At 41.2% G+C, this 20,098-nt stretch overlaps 1 protein-coding gene across 2 annotated transcripts in view; it reads right to left on the bottom strand.

Moving 5' to 3' along the window:
* The window catches only part of atg7 (ATG7 autophagy related 7 homolog (S. cerevisiae)), a 56,517-nt gene that overhangs the window by 7,925 nt on the left and 28,494 nt on the right, over positions 1-20,098 (bottom strand). For both annotated transcript variants that reach the window (XM_023426816.2, XM_023426814.2), the window contains exon 18: positions 18,524-18,646. In XM_023426816.2, coding sequence (XP_023282584.1) covers positions 18,524-18,646 — 123 coding nt within the window. The remainder of the gene's footprint in view (positions 1-18,523; positions 18,647-20,098) is intronic.

Here is a 20,098-nt window from a genome sequence, read left to right as displayed (position 1 = left end):
CTTGTTTCCTCTTACAAATGAACCAACATGTGTTAGCCACGGGGATGCATTTGATGGGGTGGCCCTTTCATCCCTCCCATAAGACCCCCTGAGGGCAGGTTTTACATCGAGAAGGGGGAGGAAGACCCGCACTTCTACTTCAACAATGAAAGAGAGAGATGAACTCGTTGGTGAGTCAATAAAAGAAGTAAATAGACATGTTTTCACATGTTTTCAGCTCACAACAGTTTGGCAGCTGAAAATAAAGGCGGAACTCTTTGGAGATGAAAGATTTCCCCTCTCAATCTATTTTTCCCTTCACAGCTTCTTTTTTTCTTTTTCCTCTCTTCTCCTTTTCATTCCCGTCCTTTCCACTGGCTCAACACAATCCACTCCTCCTGGAAACACTCGTAATACCTAGAGAACAACAACAACAACAATAGCAGGTGTGTGTGTGTGTGTGTGTGTGTGTGTGTGTGTGTGTGTGTGTCTGCTGACATCATGATGCCGCAAACAGTTTTGCAATCCTGGATGACCAAACCAAATGAGCTGTGGCTTCAGGCCAGTTGATGTAAATAAATAATGTAGTTTGGGTGTAGCCTTTCTGAGGATTCGGTTTCCGGTATGGACAAGTATTCAGCCGTGAAACGGCAGCACTTTGAAGTACAAAGGTGCGATAAGGTCTACAATCACCTGAGGGGAGGCTGAGGGAACAACCTTTATCCGATTTGGCTGAAACCTGAGTCTTTTATCTGGGAAAAGGAAGAAAAAAAAAAAAACTTCTATTCTTTTTTTAAAATCTTAAATTTGAGCTCAATTCAAACTAGGTAACAGTGTGTGAAAATAACATAGATTAAACAGCAGGAGCTTGAGTTTTATCCTTTGAATGTGAGCTCTAAGGATTGGACGAGTCCCTTCACTTGCTGAATCCTGCTCTTTTTGTCATTTTCATTCCTTTTTGTGCGTCACCTATTGAAGCACTGCCCTCCTACAGTGGGAGCTTTAAATTCTAAGGATAGCAGAGTCTGTTGTGATGTTTAGTGATCCTTTAACTTTTCATCAAACTACCACAGGGTTAACATTTGTGTTTTTTTTCAACTTGAAATGCATTTTGCTTTTTTTAAGCACACATTTATTCTATGGTGTTGTGTTCATTACCAAGAATAATCATGGCGGGCAGCCGGACAAACAGGCCTGAGATATCACCCATCTTGCGACGCCCTGTCCAGCTGAAGCAGCACCTGTCACCAGGATGGAGGTGCTGCACGACATCTGGAATAATGTGGGAAGCCTGTAAGAGTGACTATACATGGCTCTGTAGCAGATCTAAGTGGTCCATTTCTATCCTAGGACGTGTACAAACGCTGGATGTGTTTGGCCTCCAAGCTCAGCAGAATTTACTCATTTACACAAAGTTTTGGGCTCTTCCTCATGCCTCCGTGCTGCCATCTCTACCAACCCTTTAAATTTAGGTTATTATTATGTAGATTTCTATATTTTTCAACCAAAACCATAGATTTCACATGAGGCTGTGCCTAGTGTAGTGTAGTGGTAACTGAAGAAGAGAAGTGTGAATTTGCATCCTATGATTTTTCCTTCAATGATACACTCTCAAAACAAAGGTAAATGTCCACATGCTCACTGATTAAAAAGTGCACAATGACATTATGTTGTAGTGCAGGGTATATACATATGCAGGGCTATGTAGCTATGTATCTGTGTGTGTGTGAAGGGGTGCGGAATTTGGTTTTCAGAATTTTAACAGTCTGGGTCCTAAAATAAGAGAAGAGTCTTTTATTTGTCTTTGTGGGTTGTAAAACAGGCTGGCAACAAGTGTACTCAAGGGCCTAATTATTCAGTTGTCTAGCAGTTCTGATCTATTATGACTCTTGCACAAATTAAAGTAAAACCCTGCTGGAAATGTAATTGGTTAAATAAATATTGGGAAGACAGTGTGTCATATTCCAGTAAAAAGATTAACTGGGATTAAGGGTGGTAAACCCTATTGTGTCCCAGTCTCCTCTTCCAGTAACACATTTAACTCCTCACACACACATGTGCAAGTACATGCAGCAAATGCACACAGACACAGACGCTGATGAGTGCATCAGCGACTATGTCAGCAGAGAAAATGACCTCATGCGGCCCAACACAACACCAACTGCTGCTGCAGCACGCTGCATTCCCAACTGCATTCCTGAATTCCCCTCAGACATTCCTGCACAATGTGGCGGGAATTTGCAGTGTGGTGATTTCACCGGCAGAGAGGCGGTTTAATGTAGGGTGAAAAGGTAAAAGGTCAACTCCCGTACAAAGTCAGGAAAATAAGCGAGGCTGTGGCCTGAATCTGTGTGTTTCAGAGCTATGGCCTATCTTTCAGGCCTCATAGTGAAGGTGAGAGGAAACCAGAGATCAAGAGAGACACAATAAGAGAAAACATTAAAACAAATCCTGGTAATGAATGTCCAGTATTCAACTGTGAAATACAGATGAGTGACACATTCAAGGAAAAATGGACATTAGGTTTCTTGGTAAGGTGTTTCACCAAACGCTGCTGAGTCTATTCATTTTCATCAAAGCGTTCAGTGACCCTTGGCATTTACAGTATAAGATCAATCTGTAAAAGTACGATAAAGCACATGGGTCTCATGCCTCAAATGCCAAACAACAGGTCAACAAAAAGGGCAGATAAATAAAGCAGGTGCTGATCTTATGTGTAAAACAAGTATACCACAGACAAGGGGCATGGTAGAGTGAAATAACAATAACATATAAAACAGAGGTGTAGAAATGTGAAGATGTCAAGATGTACATCGCTGCTTAAACATAATGCATTAATGGTGACTGCAAACAATATTAAACTGTACAACATACAAAGCCACCAATTTTACTAACAGATATTCTTTCTTTTAGTACCAAAACAAATGTGTTTAAAAGAAACACTTGTGATTTATTCTATCTCACTATATACCTTACAGTTACCAACATCTTCTGATCTGCAGCACATGCTGTAATCCAAAAAAATGACTAATCTGTTAAACATTCCCATTGTGAGTCTTTTTAGGTGACACATGTCAGGGGCCATGTGAGGAGAGCCGTCGTGTTCCTTGTACGCCGCTATTTCAGGCTTTCATTTTCTACTCATTACCACTTCAGGCTATCCAAAGCCATCCACCAGTAAAAACATACAACTGAAGGACTCTAAATCTCCTAATGCCTTCTGTTTAATAAAGTAATGTCTCCAGGCAGCATATACAGTTCCACACAATAAGCAGAGCTTTGGCTAATATTGCTTGGCAGTAAAAACACTCATTTGATAAAGTATTTCCAGATGCCTCAATGGATATAAGATGTTGGGACTGTGTGATCCAGATTCAACGCTGTAGATGTGTCTGATTTGGATATAGAAGGGGGGGGGGTCCCCAAAAACTGGGAACAGACTTTCTGGTTGTTTCAATTTCAACCTCCATCAAGTCTAGACATCCCACACATAACAACTGTTTCCTCTAACATACACAATTGTTAGTCTTGACAGTCAGAGAGCGACACATATTGAACAACTGTACTGCCTCTCCCTGTTGTCTCTGCTGTCAGACTACTACACAAGTGATCCTGTGGAGCCCAAACTTCATGCACTTAATGCCCCTTTTCCTTTCAAAAAACATCGTAATCAGAGGTCAGTAACTCAGGGTATCAATAATACAAACCTCTAACCTCAACTCTAAATGACCCCCCCTTTTTTTAAAGGATCTTTTGTGCTCTTCCACTTTTTTCAGTGATCCTCTGTGTTCTCTCTGGTTGCAGTTGTTTCAGGGTCACTGCTCCCAGGGGGGAACAAAATGAAGGGGCTAGTGTGTGTGTGTGTGTGTGTGTGTGTGTGTGTGTGTGTGTGTGTGTGTGCACGAGAGACAGGAAGAGGAAGAGGACATGGGTGGAGACAGGAAGAGGAGGTGCACCCACTAACCTAACCTGCCCTGCCCTGTCCTCTCAGCAGCACATGCTCTGTCCTCTGGGTTAGAAAAACTGACCCATACACCCACACTGAGCACATAAAAATAAATCCATATCGATCATAAAAAGTATCTGGTATTACATCATAGTGCTACACACTGTATTTGTGTGTAAAATTCCACATAATAGACACCTGTTTTTGAGTCATTTTCAAACTCAAACGACGCTGCTCACTGAGGACTTTTAACCACTTTTCTACCGTATGTGCCCCACCACCGTGATTCACCTGTGGCTCATGTTCTGAAATATACATTGAACTATTAAAATGTGGAAGCAGAGAGCGGTGGGAGGTACCAGAGTGACGTAAGGGGAAAGGGTGACTGACAGAGGAGATGAGAGGTTAACCCTAACAGGGCCAGAAGGTTGAAGACGGGCATAGAAAAGTAACGTCAGAGGGAGGGTGAGGGATAACACGGCCGGGAGTGAAAGTGATTTGACACCGGTTAAAAGAGGAAAAGAGATGGTTTAGAGGAGCTCTGGTGGGAACTGCGATAGTGTGCAGGTCCCAGCTGAGGTCATGTCCCCTGGATGTGTTTTCATAAACTCCTGAGTCTTGGGGTAATCAAACAAAGCACCGACACCCACAACACTCGCCCAGATAGCAAACCTTGGAACCAAACGTCATAACAGAGAAACAGCGAACCAGGAAGTGAGGCAGCATCCTCCTTTCTTTTCCCTCCTTTTCCCATTTCCTAATAAAAGGGCAGGCATTTGCTCTCTTCCCTATTTTTTTTTCTTTACTAAAAGTCAGTCAGACTCCCTGACCACCACCACCCCTTTCTCAGACTTTTCTCTCAGAGTCATAAAGGCCAGCTACAACAACAAATGGAGTCTCTCTCAGCTGGGTGTGGTGGCCTGCGGAGCAACAGCTGGGTCCTGTTCTTTCTCCTGGGACACCAACTGACTGCTCGCCCTGCTTTTCAGGACAACCCCCCCCCCCCCCCCCCCCCATGTCCTTTGGGGGTTTTTTTTTTATTCTTAAATATTCAGAAATTTTGCTCTCACTTTCCCAGGATTCCTGCCCTTTCAAGGGGCAACTCTTATCTGCTTTGCTCTGAACTCTTTGCTGATTTTCTTAGAATGAATCCCTCTCATCTTACGTGCCGCTCTTTTACTTTCTTTGTCAAACAACTAACATATCCTTTCTCTTTTAAAAGTGAGGCTACTCTCCTGTTCCATCAGCCTCGCTCTGCTTTTCTGCTCTTTCTCTCACTTAATCTGTCGGTACCCATCTCCCTCTTCCCTTCCCTCTTCCTCTGCATCTCCCCGTGGGCCCCCTTTTCCCTCTGACACATTTCCTGTATACTAGAGAGGGTTATCAACAAAGTTTCTGAGTCATACAAGGGTTTCATAATCATATAAGTTCTTCATGCGTGTTAAAAAAAACAAAGTTAAAATGTCACAAGTTTTTACTATCTATATTTATTTACGTCCATAATTAAGATGACAGCTTATTTCTTCATATCACAGTTACTGTAAAAAACGAAACAAAAGTTCTTGACAGCTTGAAGCGTCCATTTACTTTAGTCGCTGCTGCCTTTGGTGAAGCATTATCATGTGTGTGCGTGTGTGCGACCAGTAGAAACTAATGAACCGTTCTGAGGATGGAACTAAGCGAATGGCAATAACAGATCAACTTCAGAGACAGTGTGTGTGTGTGTGTGTGTGTGTGTGTGTGTGTGTGTGTTGCCAGTTCAGACCTGCCCTTGGTTTAATTAGAACTGTGAGTCAAAGCCAACTGACGTACCGACGTGTGGTCAGAGGAGCAATCAAATACAAGTAGCACAACTAGGGCCCCAAAGGCACATGCACAAGTACACGCATGCACATTCAGGCATCCATCTGCACACATACACACTCTCTCACGCATGCAACAAACACCCTTCAAGAGAGTAAGAATTAGGAAATCAAAACAATCTCCCCCCCTTGTCTCTCTCTGTTGTTTTAAAAGATCCGAGTTCTCAAAGGGACTGCGAGAAAACGACTTTCAAACTAACCAATCTTTATGAAGCAACATGCCCAGACGTGTACACACACACACACACACACACACACACACACACACACACACACACACACACACACACAGAGTTCACAGGAGAAAAGAAGGCAAAGTGCCTAGTAAACCACAGTGGAGGCAATCTTTTGATCTGATGCTAAGAACACCAGAGACTCACAGTCTTTCATTACAAAGACTTCTTCACTCTGCGAATCAATCACTGACAACAACTTCTTCACAGAACGGCCAAAACTTAACATTTTAACACTTCAGAGATGGTAACTGTGACAGAACACAATCATTGTTCCTCTGTTGATCAAATAAACCAAAACTATTTTCAACATTTGAGAGAAAACATACAGCCAGGAGCTTTGGGACTACTAGGAACCATGAGGCTCCATAGGCTACACACACGCAGATGTTCCTGAATAGTGAAAAACAAATACTGGCTTTGTTTTGCTTAAGTTTTTCTTATGGTTTCAATATTCAGTGTGACACTGTATTCACATATTCAGTCTGTGCTGACCTGCAGGTTTCTATTTTTTTTTTTAGCTTAATTAGAGTTCTTTTGTTTCGACTGGAAAATTAGGTCAGAGGAAATCATGCCAGTTACAGACATGTGTGTACAAGAGCAAAAGTGTTTCTGTGTGTCAGAGAAATAGGGGCGCACACACACACACACACACACACACACACACACACACACACACACACGCAGTGTAAAGTATAAACACAAATGTAAACATGCATATTATTATTATTTCTGTTTGTGTGTGTGTGTGTGTGTGTGTGTGTGTGTGTGTGTGTGTGTGTGTGTGTGTGTGTGTGTGTGAGAGAGAGAAAGAGAAATTATCTGAACCAGAGGCTCGATGCTATCACTGCCCTCCATGTGCTGGGCAGAACAGCATCAGGGGAAAAAGATAAGAACTGGCACTGTGACCAGATGTACATTGTGTTTGTGTGCGCATGTGTGTATGTGTGTGTATGTGTGTGTGTGTGTTTCATTTTTCAGGCCAGAGCTCCAGGGCAGATTACCTGTGACCAGCCAAGCAGGCCAGAGTCAGCCTATACGAGATCCACACACACACACACACACACACACACACACACACACACACAGACACACACACAGACACACACACACACACACACAAACACACACACACTCACACTCTCACACACACACACACAGACACACACACACACACACACACACACACACACACACAGAGGGCCAGTTCTTATCTATGTCTTTGATGCAGCTGCAGAGTTTTTCTGTATCAAAGATTAGCTGAACCGGGAACAGAGATATAAACAGTCCTGCACTCAGATAGGACTCAAGTGAGTAGTCATTCAGTTCACATATAGTAGCCTTTAATAATTAATCTTTTTATTATTCATTTATTTATTAATTTTAAGAAAGGGATTTTAAGTGGCTGTGATGACAAAGAGAGTGGGACGTCTATATGTTACTTTATAAATTAGGCTTCATATATAGGACTATATATTTAGGCTGCTTGGATTCCTGGCCATCATTTATTACCCGCTCTGTGCTCAGCTGACAGTCTTAAATACATCAAGTGAGTTAGTTTGCAGTGTATCAAACAATAGAACATCAACAGGACACAATGTGTGCTTCACATGCTGATAACATTCACTTCCTGAGCTTTCAATGAAATGATTTATCACCTCCCCAGCCATACACAGAGGGATGCAGGTGGCACACTTGACCTCAATAAACTAGTTAGTGAGGTAAACATCCTACATTTTTCACCACTGGCATCTACAAACTTCATCAAACTATCTTGAAAGTGTCCTAGATATGCTGATACTTTCTTTTTTTTCTGTAGCGCTGCAGACTGAAAATCTATGGAAGAAACTGAAACTGGCAAATCAAATAGATAAATGACTCAGTAAATAAAATAATATGCCATTAAATTCACCAAAAATAACATTAAAAATAAATACAAGCATCAATTATGTAATAAAATGTAACATAAACTGATATTTATGATCTGAATAGCATGTAAACAACAGAAACGCCAGCAACCGGAAATGAGACAATACGTCTACCGCAGCATGTCAGCACAGTAATAAAAACCCTGTTGAGAAATAAAGAGTTTCTGTCCAATGTAGTAACTTTAACAAGAGTGGATCAAAATGAAACTTCGTACTTAAATACCGCTCTGACCAGTTATACGTATCATTATGTGACAGTGATTGTTACACAGTCTGTGAAAATGATTCAGCTTTTCCTGCGGCGGGAGATCAAGGTGCTGAACTGGACAATGAAACCTCATTGCACGTAGATTACTTTGTAACATTAACACTGCATTTCCACCGTTTACTTTGAGATTATCTCAATGGAGAATAAAACTACTGTGAACATGATACAGTATTATAAACTGTTGTCAAGTTTTTTGGCATCTGATTTTTGTAACTCAAACTGGGCTTCCTGGATCTCAGACCCGTACCTGAAGCACCTGAAACACAATAGCTGTACGTCATGAGAAATCACCTGCTAGGCATCCGACTCTATAAATAGATGTCACCTTTTTCCCCCATAAAAAAATAATGAATGATAATGAATGAAAGATTTGGGGTTTTTACCATGATCATGGTAAAAAACAAATGAAATAAAAAAGTCACACCCATAGACTCTGACATCTTTTAAAACCACAACCATTTGTCACACTGAGAAGAATTTTACTTACAAAGTCTGGGATATCAGCGAGTCATTATCTTTTAAATCAAGAAGTCCATGTGAAAGAATGCATTTTCATATTGAGCTACTTTAGATGATAAGCCTCTTTCACAAAAATGATCTCCATGATACGTAAGTGAGTGGTAAAGTGAGTGGGAGGGTGGGGGTTTGGGGCGCTTTCGGAAGTGAAAGTCCATTCTAAAAGTGCAACGCTGACACAGATACAGAAATAGTCCTTAAAAGCTGCCGAAGAGGAAGAAGAGTAGGAGCTAAACAGGGACGACAAGACTACTACTCAGTCTGTCGCAACCCAGTCATCTGTCTGTCTGTCTGTCTGTCTGTCTGTCTGTCTGTCTGTCTGTCTGTCTGTCCATGCATACGGCCAGCTGGCATCACTCCGGACTGACTGGCGCCAGGGAGCAGAAGCCATGTATAGGAGCTGGGCCGCTGTAAGTTTTCCCATGTAGCGAAGGAAAAGTTGGCTTTATGGGTCCTAAATATGTCTTATGAAAATAACTCCCCTGTGATTGATGATTCGTAATACTGTATGGGCCCCTTTACACTCAAAATGTGCGACAGCTGTCCTGGGTGCCATGAGTCCCCTTTGCCCCCCACCTACAGAACACCCCTTCACCGGCTCCAGCCCTGTGCACAAGTGTATTAATAATATGCAGCCCACCAAAGTAGTGTCCAAGTACAGTGGAGTAATGTGCTCGCCAAAGAAGTTTAGATCCTATCACCTGCTATTCTTCACACTTTCCCACTTCATCTTTTTGTTTTTTTTTTTATCTCAGTTATGTCCATACTGTACAGACAAGCCATAAGAAAAAAAACTCTACATATAAATAAATCAAAGAGGAGATAGATGTAAGGTAACAGGTAATCCAGTAAATTACAAACCTAAACAAGTAGGAATACTTTACTTATTGTGACAAGAAAATGAGACAACAGGACAACATACATGACTGGCAATGACAATATTTAAATATTTATACTTTTTCAATATGTACTGTATATATCCTGGCTATTTATGTTTAACTGGTATTTCGCTGAAGATAGCAGCCTGTAATATGGGGAACACTGAATAGCTCTGCTAGCTCTGAGACTCATATTACCTCAGTTACAGAAACAGAGAGGCAGGGTACGGGCATTAAAGGAAAGATGACAAAGCTGTCACACCTGACCTAAGTCCTGCGTGAGTGGCTGCCCTGACACACAATGTCTGCTATTTAACATGGTGACTGGATGGAGTGAAATAGGCTTTGTTTGAACCATAAGGAAGGAATATCTTTCTCTGTTCTATTTATCAGTGATGCCAAGTATTTTCAATTCTGTTTTGTATTTGTTTGTTATTGCTCACTCTGACATCAGTCCACCAGGAAAGAATTTGTGTTTATGTAGTTTGAGTACACAGTGAAAAATATGACTCTGGACAGAAGCTCTGCTGCAGTGATTTACACAGACAACTGATGAAGAAGTGGTCTGTAAGAAGTTGGAAAAAGGGATAAAAAAAAAAAAGAATGCAGCAGAACAGTAAAAAAAAAAAAAAAAAACTCATAAAAACATGGGAAAATTAATATTATTTAATACTGCTGGCATGGTACTCAGTGTAGTAACTGCAGAATCACATACTTTAAGCAGCCCTTGGAGTCCCACTCTAAAGAGATTTTCTAAAACATATTTCTCTATGACAAAAGAAATGTTGGATCATTTTTAACCTGGGAAGATCCCACGAGAGGTTAGTTAAAATCTGGAGACACCAAAAACCAACATGACAGTTTACAGGTAAAGAATTATGCACATGTATCTATACCACCACACACACACGCACGCACGCACGCACGCAAGCACGCAAGCACACACACACACACACACACACACACACACACACACACACACACACACACACAAAGAGAGAATAACCTTCAAACACTCAGGAGAGGGTTAGGAAGGTTAGCAACTGAGGTTATAAGTCAAGCCACTGACTGACACAAAGCTTCTGAATTTAGCCTGTAAAGAACTGGGGAGATTTAAACTAACTATGTATAGTGTTGAGCGTTTATGTGCATAGAAAACTATGTAGGAAAGGAAGGAAAGGAGGTGTGATGTGTCTGTACATAGCTGACATGCATCCCTGCAAGTGGAGCACACATTTATAATTAGTGGTGCAATAGATGTCAAGCAGGCATAGCTAGCATACATATGGTACATAAATACACACATGCTTAGGGAGCAGTGATACATGATGACAGTGGCATGTATGTGCATGTATGTCCTCTTAATGTTATCATTAACATATGGAAATACAAGCGCCATGCAAGAAGTATGTGAGAAGACACATGCAAATGATAATATTAGGTATTTTATGAGTCAGTAAAGTCAAAATATATTTCCTAATAATTCCCTGGAAAGAACTAAAATACGGGACAAATTTAAACAATACTCAATTGGTACTCTTCAAATGACTTATTTCTAATTAACTGACCTAAATTACCAAGAGTCTTGTATACATTGTCAGCTCGAAAGCTTACATTTCAACATATAGGAGGAATAAGGTTTCCAATAATAAATGAATAATGAATGGATATTTCCTTAGTTTCTTTCAGGGGAATCTTTGTGGTAATTAACAATCACTTTTTGTAACTAACTAAACTAACTTTTCTAACTTTCGAAGAACATTGCCTGTATTTTAGGACCAAATGACATATTTCTTTCCAAGAAAATACAACATGACAGCTGCTGGTTACTGTGTGCCAAACTGGATACAAAACGCCTTCTCTTCTCACTATGTCTTACTCTAACACACACACCGTAAATCAATTAAAAACTCCTAAGAAATGGTGTTGAGTTGTTAGTTTCTTCTGTGGTTTCTGCTTGGAACGAGATGTTGGCTCAGGACGTAGTTTTAAAAAGAGGGACATGACGTGAGACATAAGCAAGATAGAGAATCCAGAACTGACACTAGTCTCCACTCTGTCCTTGAAGCTTGCTCGGCTTTTCCATCAACCCCATTTACAGGGAAAGAAAAGAGGGTGCTAAGGAGGAGCGTGTTTTAATCCCACACACCTTTTTATGATCTAGTCTGTGAGTGGTGAGTGAAGAGCGCCCATCACAGCTTCTCAGATCACGAGGTGACATCTTCATATTGTTTGATTTGTATTTTAGTTCAAAACTCAAAGGGATTCAATTCATAATGATAGAATAGAAAGCAAAGCATGTCCTGATTTAGAAGCTGGAGCTAGATATTTTTTTATTTTTTTTAAAAATGAATATAACAATATACATCAATGAATCAATGAATCAACTTGAAGCACCACTGTTTTATTTGGAGGGTTGGCCTGATCACATTTTGTAATTACATCTCATTGAATAGAAACTGGTCTCATTGAATACTCAGTGCAAGACTAAAAAAAAAGAAGAAGAAGAAGAAGAAGAAAGAGTGGGATGTTGATATAAACAGACATAAAACACTCATGTTTTGACAACATAGCAACTGAAAAATTATTTTTCATTTTATTGTGAAATAAATGGGAATGGAAATATATAACCATTAGGGACGAGCAGTCAGTTACGCTCAATTTAAAATTTGAAATTAAGCACACATTTTGAAACGTCTCTCTCTCTCTCTCCATCTCTCTGTCTCACAGGCGAGTGTGCAGTGTGCTAATGAAAAAGCAGACCTAATATGTTTTCCCCGAGCCCATCTGGTAATAATTGTAGCATGTAGCAACCGTAGCTGTGTTTGGATAAAGCTCTGACATACATGGGGCCCTCTGACGCTCCAGGAGTAAATGCGTGTGTGTGTGTGTGTGTGTGTGTGTGTGTGTGTGTGTGTGTGTGTGTGTGTGTGTGTGTGTGGTGTGAGCATGTGACTGTGTGGGATAGTGTGTGTGTACATGCTCCCACTTGTATGTTTTCCAAGCTGCTGGGTGGTGGGCCAGTGTAACTAAAATCATCTTTACCGTCAGCACACTGTTTCACATAGAGGAGAGCAGAGCAGAGCAGACCGTGGATGGTTGAGTAACCTTTGCTCCTCGGGGGCACGAGTATGACTCAAGGTGATAATTTTTGGCATCTGATGGTGCACAGACTAACTATTTGTTACTGAACACTGTGTACTGGAATCAAGCCAAAAGAGGAAAGAAGATTGTTATCAAGACCAAGATTATCTTGGTGGGAAGTCAAGTACAGGTCAAACTTATGTCATCATCTGGTAAAGACCAAATAATTTAGCTAGTAAACGGCAGAGAGATTGCTCTCAAACTCAATTATCTATCGTGTGTTCGATCCTCCCAACTGTAAATGTGTCTTGTTGTTGAATTCTTCTTGAGCAAGACACTGACTCACGATATGTCACCCTGCATATCTGGGGTAACGGCTAAAAAACAAATGGCTCTCTAATCGTGGGGGCCTCAGACCCCAAGGAGTCCTATAAGTTTCAATTTCCAGGAAGGTTCCATATAATGAAGTAGGGATTGAGGTAATTTCACAATGATTTCACTTCAAAATACAATAGTGAGAGGATGATGTTATAAAAACACAGGTTACACCCTCTAGATTGTTTTTGCACAACTAAATCCACAATATAAACCCTCTCTATGTTACCCAGTTCTGTACTAAATCCAGTGCGACTAAATCATATGAAGTGTGGCACTTTTTCTCCTTATGTGGCCCTTACAGATGAGAAAATCTTGTCATTAAATTGTTATGAAAACCCCCTGATGAAAAACTGAGGAGCTGTCACTGTATTCAAATGAGAATGAGAAAATTCATGTCACAAGATCGAACCCAGAGAGGACGGGGTGACAAGTGACACATTCTTCTCTAAGTTCAACGCAAACGTCTCTATCTTGTGACTTACTGGCAGTGCCAGTTGGAGTAGGTGGGAAGGGAGTGGAGCATGAATTCTGTAGAAAGACTCTTTGTACTGAGAGGGTCACACATCCTCTGTTTGGGGCATTCGCTGTCGGAGAGATTAATGTGTGTGGGAACACACAAATACACACAAGCAAATAGCATCGCTTACTGAAAATGACGATAGGAAGACATAATATAAAGAATGACCAATGACCATGGGGTTCCTGTGATATCATGTGTCGGGGGCGAGCAAAGTAGCCCTCGAAAATAATCACTTATACAGTAATCACACACCTTTTTGTCATACTCACTGAAGTTATTTAATCCGAGTTAGTTATTAGCAGCATGGGGTCATATTTCTTTAACAACAAACGTAGGGCATTTTCTGTAGGGTGACATCTCACAGCTGGATTTTACGTCCCTAGAATCCTGCTTCCTAAAAGAACTGGTAAAACAACAAATACAAACCTGATCGAACTCTGATTTAGTTCATAATTTAATGTGAGAAACTTTAATGTGAGAAAATGATACATAACATATCGTAATGGAACATTTCCCTCACTACAATTACTGTATGATTTCATACCATACATGATAACTTGACCAAGCCATCACATTTGTGATGAAGCAAAAGGGACCACATAAGAATTGTGTGTGGGTTTTCATTATCGTTTAGCCCTTTGATATCGTGCGGTCATAATAAAAGAAAGTCCATCTTCTTTGCTCTCTGTCTTCTAGCATTATACGGATTAGCTTGATCCCTGTATGTGCCTCTATGGATGAATATGTATAGTATTTTATATAACTTAATCTGCCAAGCCAAAAGACAGTGGGTGGGCGTCAGAGGAGAGATACGGCATCCTGTACAGACACTCATTTCCTTTCAGGCTCAGCCCTCCACAGTGAGGTTACACTCAGGAAGACCAGTCAGCCAACACAATACTCTTCTGACATGCTAACACGTATCTGCGCTATGACACAGTCGCCTGGTTTGAAATGTTTTAAATGCTTATCAAAATGGCTGTGAATTGAGATATAGGCTGAGATTGAGTTAAGCTAACCTGTCTGATAGATAGACTAGCACAATGTCTTGGGTGAAGAGGTTTTTCAGCTCAGGCGTCAGGTTTTGAGCTGATGTAATGCAGGTTGGGCGATACTTGGATTTGGGGAACAGGTACTTTCATGTTAAGTACGTTTATAATGTTACATTTAATCAGCCTCCTGACTTACCAACAGTGAAATGAAGGAAAAAAGTGGCTGGAGAAAAACATGCACATGTGGCATTCAAAAGGCAAACAACGTGCTAATACCTATTCCAAGACGCTACACTCAAAGGCGGTGCGAATGGGCTTGTATAGCCTCTTGGCTGCATCACAACGAATTCCTAATCTCTCTCTGTGACTTGTGTTGGTGTGCTGCATGTCTTTGGAGCCTTGACACGATGAATTGTACAAATTGGGAAAACTGCACACACTTTTGGTCAGCCTCTACAGCCTCAAAAGCCTTCATTATGTTGCTCTCGGTTATATACACAAAAAGTAATGAAAAAGGAAACAAAAGAGAGCTCAAGGGAGATGTTCAAACCCTGCCTACTCTCACACCTTTGCACACTGGCCAGTTGCTGCACAAGTTTTAAAGTGTGGAGGTAAAGGAGGTTTCAGACACTGTCAGACAAACAAACGCTTCATTCTCTGTATACTGAGGACTTAGATTCTCCCTTGGCAAATAGTGGAGGCAACACTATAGTTACAAGGACTGCAGCACACAAGAGAAACCGGCCATACCAAATTATAGACTAACAAAGGGGGAAAAAAAAATCAAGTACAAGTACAGATCAAGTCATAAATATTTAAAAATCATTTGTCAAGTTAGATTTTCCTCACCGCAGAAATAAATGGTCTCATGAGGCCAAAGGTACAGCATGTTGCATACTAAAACAAATGTTCAACAAAGCTTCAGATATATGCAACTAATTTGCCAGACGCCAGATTCATAGTATATTTTCCACCCTGCCATGCTCCAGAGTTTGAAATCTCAACAGGGCTGATCTCACAAAGAAGCCATTCACAGTGATTCGTGAACACACACACACACACACACACACACACACACACACACACACACACACACACACGTACGCAGACACACACACACGCGCACACGCGCGCACACACGCGCGCACACACGCGCACACACAGTCTAAACTTTTACCGAACTTGAACTCCCCCAAAACCCTGTGGTGACCGCATAAAAAGTAGTTCTCAGGTTACAAACTCGCCCAAAATAGGCCATAAGTACATAGTACTGCTATCTGGTGACGTAGATTATAGTTTAGAATGGTTACACACACTTGCACGAGCAAAAACACATAGGTTATACACATGGCCTGTAATGAATTCAGTAAAATGCTTCAACGAAAGACGAGAACATTGTAAAAATAACAACTGAGGAAAATAAAAACATTGCAGTCCACTGTAACCCATGCCTGAGCATTTTGTAATAAATCACGAGTGCCACAGTGTTTTAGGCTGACAGTTTAAAAATCACAAACCTACAGTACGTCTAACTTCTTAAGTAAGGATAAAGGAAAAAGGCAAATATTGTTAGTCACAACAAAAAGCTCTCGTTACACAATATAGATAAAACTCAAACCTCCTCAAAGCAACTAACATTAAAAAAGCCACTGGGAGTGATAATCGTCATCCAATGATGACTCATAGCTGTATACAATTCCAATATATACACATAAAAAAGGACTCTTTAAACCCCTAATTTTTACATTGAGAATTATCATTATTTCAGGCCAGTACTTCTTAAAATATGGGTGAAGACCTGAAATGAGCCAAAAGCCTGTTTCTAGTGGGCTCCCGCATGAAATAAGTAATAATATGCTTTCACGAGCGAGGGAATAACTTCTGTCCCTTCCTGGAACTGGAAAAAAAAAAAAAAAAAACTTGAAGGGACGTCCTCCAAGAGCAGTAGTTTTCAGAATAGCTAATCTGTGTACAGGAAACAGGCGCTAAGACTTCTGGCGCTATGTGGGCTGAGCAATCAAAACAATCTCTCCATCTTCTGATTGAGGAGAAAGGGACCTGCGCCAGACTCTTCAACACACTATATCAGGCAGAGGGGGGATGAATAGAAGGCTCAGGTCTTTTAATGTATGCCACAAGATGCTCCACATAGTCCAACTGCTGTGGTTTGCTGGGGAGGAGGCATCACAGCAAAGGATGCCAACAGACTGAATAAACTCAGAGAGAAGACTGGGTCTGTCACTGGATCCAAGCTGGTCACACCAGAGGAGGTGGTTGACGACAGAATGCTCGCAAAAACTGCTGGCGATCCTGGGCAGCGCCTCCTACCTCCTACACAACATGTTAGCCGAGCTTAAGCACACCTTTAGCAACAGACTTATTCAACCTCGGTGTGTAATGGAGCGATACAGGAAGTAATTCCTGCCGGGTGCTGTCAGACTGTACTATTCATCTGTTTTTGCCAGGCCTGCTAACAGTGAACTGTTCATGGACTAAACTTTAGCTATTGGGCCACCACTTTATTTATTATTCTAATCACTTCACTCTTTGCACACTACAATATTGACTCAACATTATTAATCTCAAGCACTCTATCTATCTATCTATCTATCTATCTATCTATCTAGAGAGAGAGAGAGGGGGGAGAAGGAACAAGCACAAGGGATGGAGAGAATGATTGGGAATGAGGTGGACTGATAGCAGGAGAGGGGATGACTCATAAAGAGGAAGAAAAGGAAGGAGGCCAAAGGGAGGGAGAGAGAGTAGGAAAGAAGACAGGGACAAAAACAAAGCTGAAACGATTTTCTTCTTCACTGGCTTTTACTTTTCCTCGCTCTTTTTCATCTCCTGTCCTCTTTCCTCTGCCATTCTTTCTTCTCCTCCATCACTGTTTCTCTTATCTACATTTCTTTTTTTCCCCCCTTCATATCCCTCTTGCTTCCATGCTTTTCTCTTCTCCATCTGTGTGTTATGAGTAGCATTTGGGGAGAAAGTACGTGGGATTTTCCCACAGCTCGGCAGGACCAGACCCAACCCCCACCACCCACACACGCTCATTTTCTGTCTTTCCCTCCACTCCCTCTGTCTCATGTCAGAGGGGAGTCTTGAGGAAAACCACCCATATTCCACCACTAAGTATTCTGGATGTTTGCTGGAACTTTATGTCGCTCGTTGTTCCATAGACAACAACTGTGAGGTACTATGGCAACACAACAATTAGAGGAAGGTTACAGGACAAAAATATCTCCTGCCTTTGAATTAAAACACTGTAGCTCGTGTTAAAATTTTAATTAGAGAACTCCTGCTAATTAAATTGTTACGAAAGACCTTCTAGAGGAAGACAAAGCTGTTTTCAAACGGTATGAAAAATTTTGTATGGATTTTGCAGGGTCATAAAACTGACTCAACTCCTGAAGGTCCATGGTGAGGTCTATCTAGCCTTTTTTTTTGCCCAGTTATTCAGCCCACTTAAGCAGGTCATGGTTCCAGCAGGCTGAGGGCCTGTTTGTGGGATCTCAGCATTAGTTTGTCAGATGTGCCACGTCAGAGATCAGAAGTGTTTTTTTGGTCCTTTCAAATGGCCACATTGAGAAGTGGTGAGAAAAGCCGGCCATCATAAGGTGGGTTTCCATCCGAACATTGTGCAAACTTTAAGCAAATTTTGCTGCTATATTGCAAAGAGTAGTTAGACTTGTTTCATCGAGATAAACAGTTGGTGGCCATTTTTCTAGAACTGGGTTTAGAGAAATACGCTATACAAAATACAAACACACTAACGCTCAACTAAACGTGTGTTGTTTTGTGTGTGCGTTGACTGTGGCATTGTGTACATGTGCACACATATATGTTGACAGTGTGATCTGTGTCTCTTAGTGAAGCAGGTTTTGTGTGTGCATGTCTCTACCTGTTAGCGCAGGTGCATATGAGGGTGGGGCTTACCTCTGCTGCCTGTGTCTCCTGGTGTAACAATGTCAGCCCTGTCAGGTCTTCCAGGAAAGAGTGGGAAGAATTAAAAACCTTGGACAGGAAGTGGAAACCTTCCCTCTCATAGTGGTCCAGGACCTGGACAAAAAACAACATGAACAAAGGAGAATTACAGGTGATTTAACAGGAAGTGTAATGTCTATTTCCAGGGTAACAATACATCCAAACATATACACTACAGGCAGTCATACCATGTCTGGTCCATATTGAGATTACTGCTTTACACTTATACTTTTTACTGACATCAATGTGTAAACAACAGCAACAGACCAGCATAACCATCAACTGTAAAACCGATGAATGATTTGGGGTCTTTGTATGTTTTACTAAGGCAGCTGCCTATAAATGCAATCCAGTTTCACTCTTAAATGGAGGATGCCTGATATATAAAAATGATTTACAATTTTTCCTTAAGTAACATCAAACTGTAAATGTCATCACCAGTGGTGGCAAGAGGGATGATGTCCTACTTCAAACCCCTTTCAATTTGCTCAGGTGCAAAAGTTGAAATTCAAATTAAAGTTCCCCAACAAAGATGCACCTCTTCAACTTTTACTGAACTTCCAAGTCAAATATTACATCTTGACCAAGACATGTGTCAAAGTGTTTTTCCTCACCAAACACTACATGCCTGGTGGGAGTCATTTTTTGAATCTGCAGCACAGAAGGGCAACTCTCTCTCAAAAGCAGATAATAATATTTCAACAGGATGAAATAAAAAATGCACCTTTGTCGCTCTAGTCCTCAGGCACAACCCTGCAATACCACAACTATGTTTACTTTGATCTCCTACCAGCACTGACTTCAAATACCCACACCTTCTTCCCAAAACACACAGGCACACACACACACACACACACACACACACACACACACACACACACACACACACACACACACACACACACACAGACACACACACACACAAACACACAGATCCTCTGCCCTCTTGACTGCCTTCCTAAGCTTGGCCAAGCCTTTCATGGACGCCCACAGACCCTCCTCTGCAGGTGTAGGGTTACCTCTGCCTCAGACATCAACACACTCTGCGTGCATCACTGCCGGTGCGTGTGTGCTCGCAGACTGACCTGGCGTCTAGTCTTGGAGCCAGACACACCGCACACAATACACACTGACGTGTCCCCTTGTTCATCTTTTCAACCTCTCTTTTCTTTCCTTCCTTCACTTTTATTTCTTTGATTCTCCACTTCCATCTATGGGATCTGTTACATGAGACGCCAACGGCCAAAACCCACTTTGTTGAAATATAGCTGCTCACGGCATGGAAACTTGATAACTGTGATGATCTTGTGATAACGTTAATAAAGTCACTACAAGCAATGCACACAGACACACAGCTACACACACAAAACACACTTACATCATTCACTGATGTCCATTCATTACTATAGTAGACCATGAAGAAAACTGAAAACAGTTGAGAGAAGATGGGGTTGCGAACTACCAACAATTTAAACCTACATCAAAAAAAATAAATAAATAAAAATTTTAAAAAATGATACACTGTTT

The sequence above is a fragment of the Seriola lalandi genome, unplaced genomic scaffold (genome assembly GCF_002814215.2).
Source record: "Seriola lalandi dorsalis isolate HSWRI2012SDOR001 ecotype SW California unplaced genomic scaffold, Sedor1 jcf7180002054840, whole genome shotgun sequence".
Lineage (NCBI taxonomy): Eukaryota > Metazoa > Chordata > Actinopteri > Carangiformes > Carangidae > Seriola > Seriola lalandi.
The sequence above is the reverse complement of the archived record's forward strand: the minus strand, read 5'-3'. Positions and strand labels throughout refer to the sequence as shown.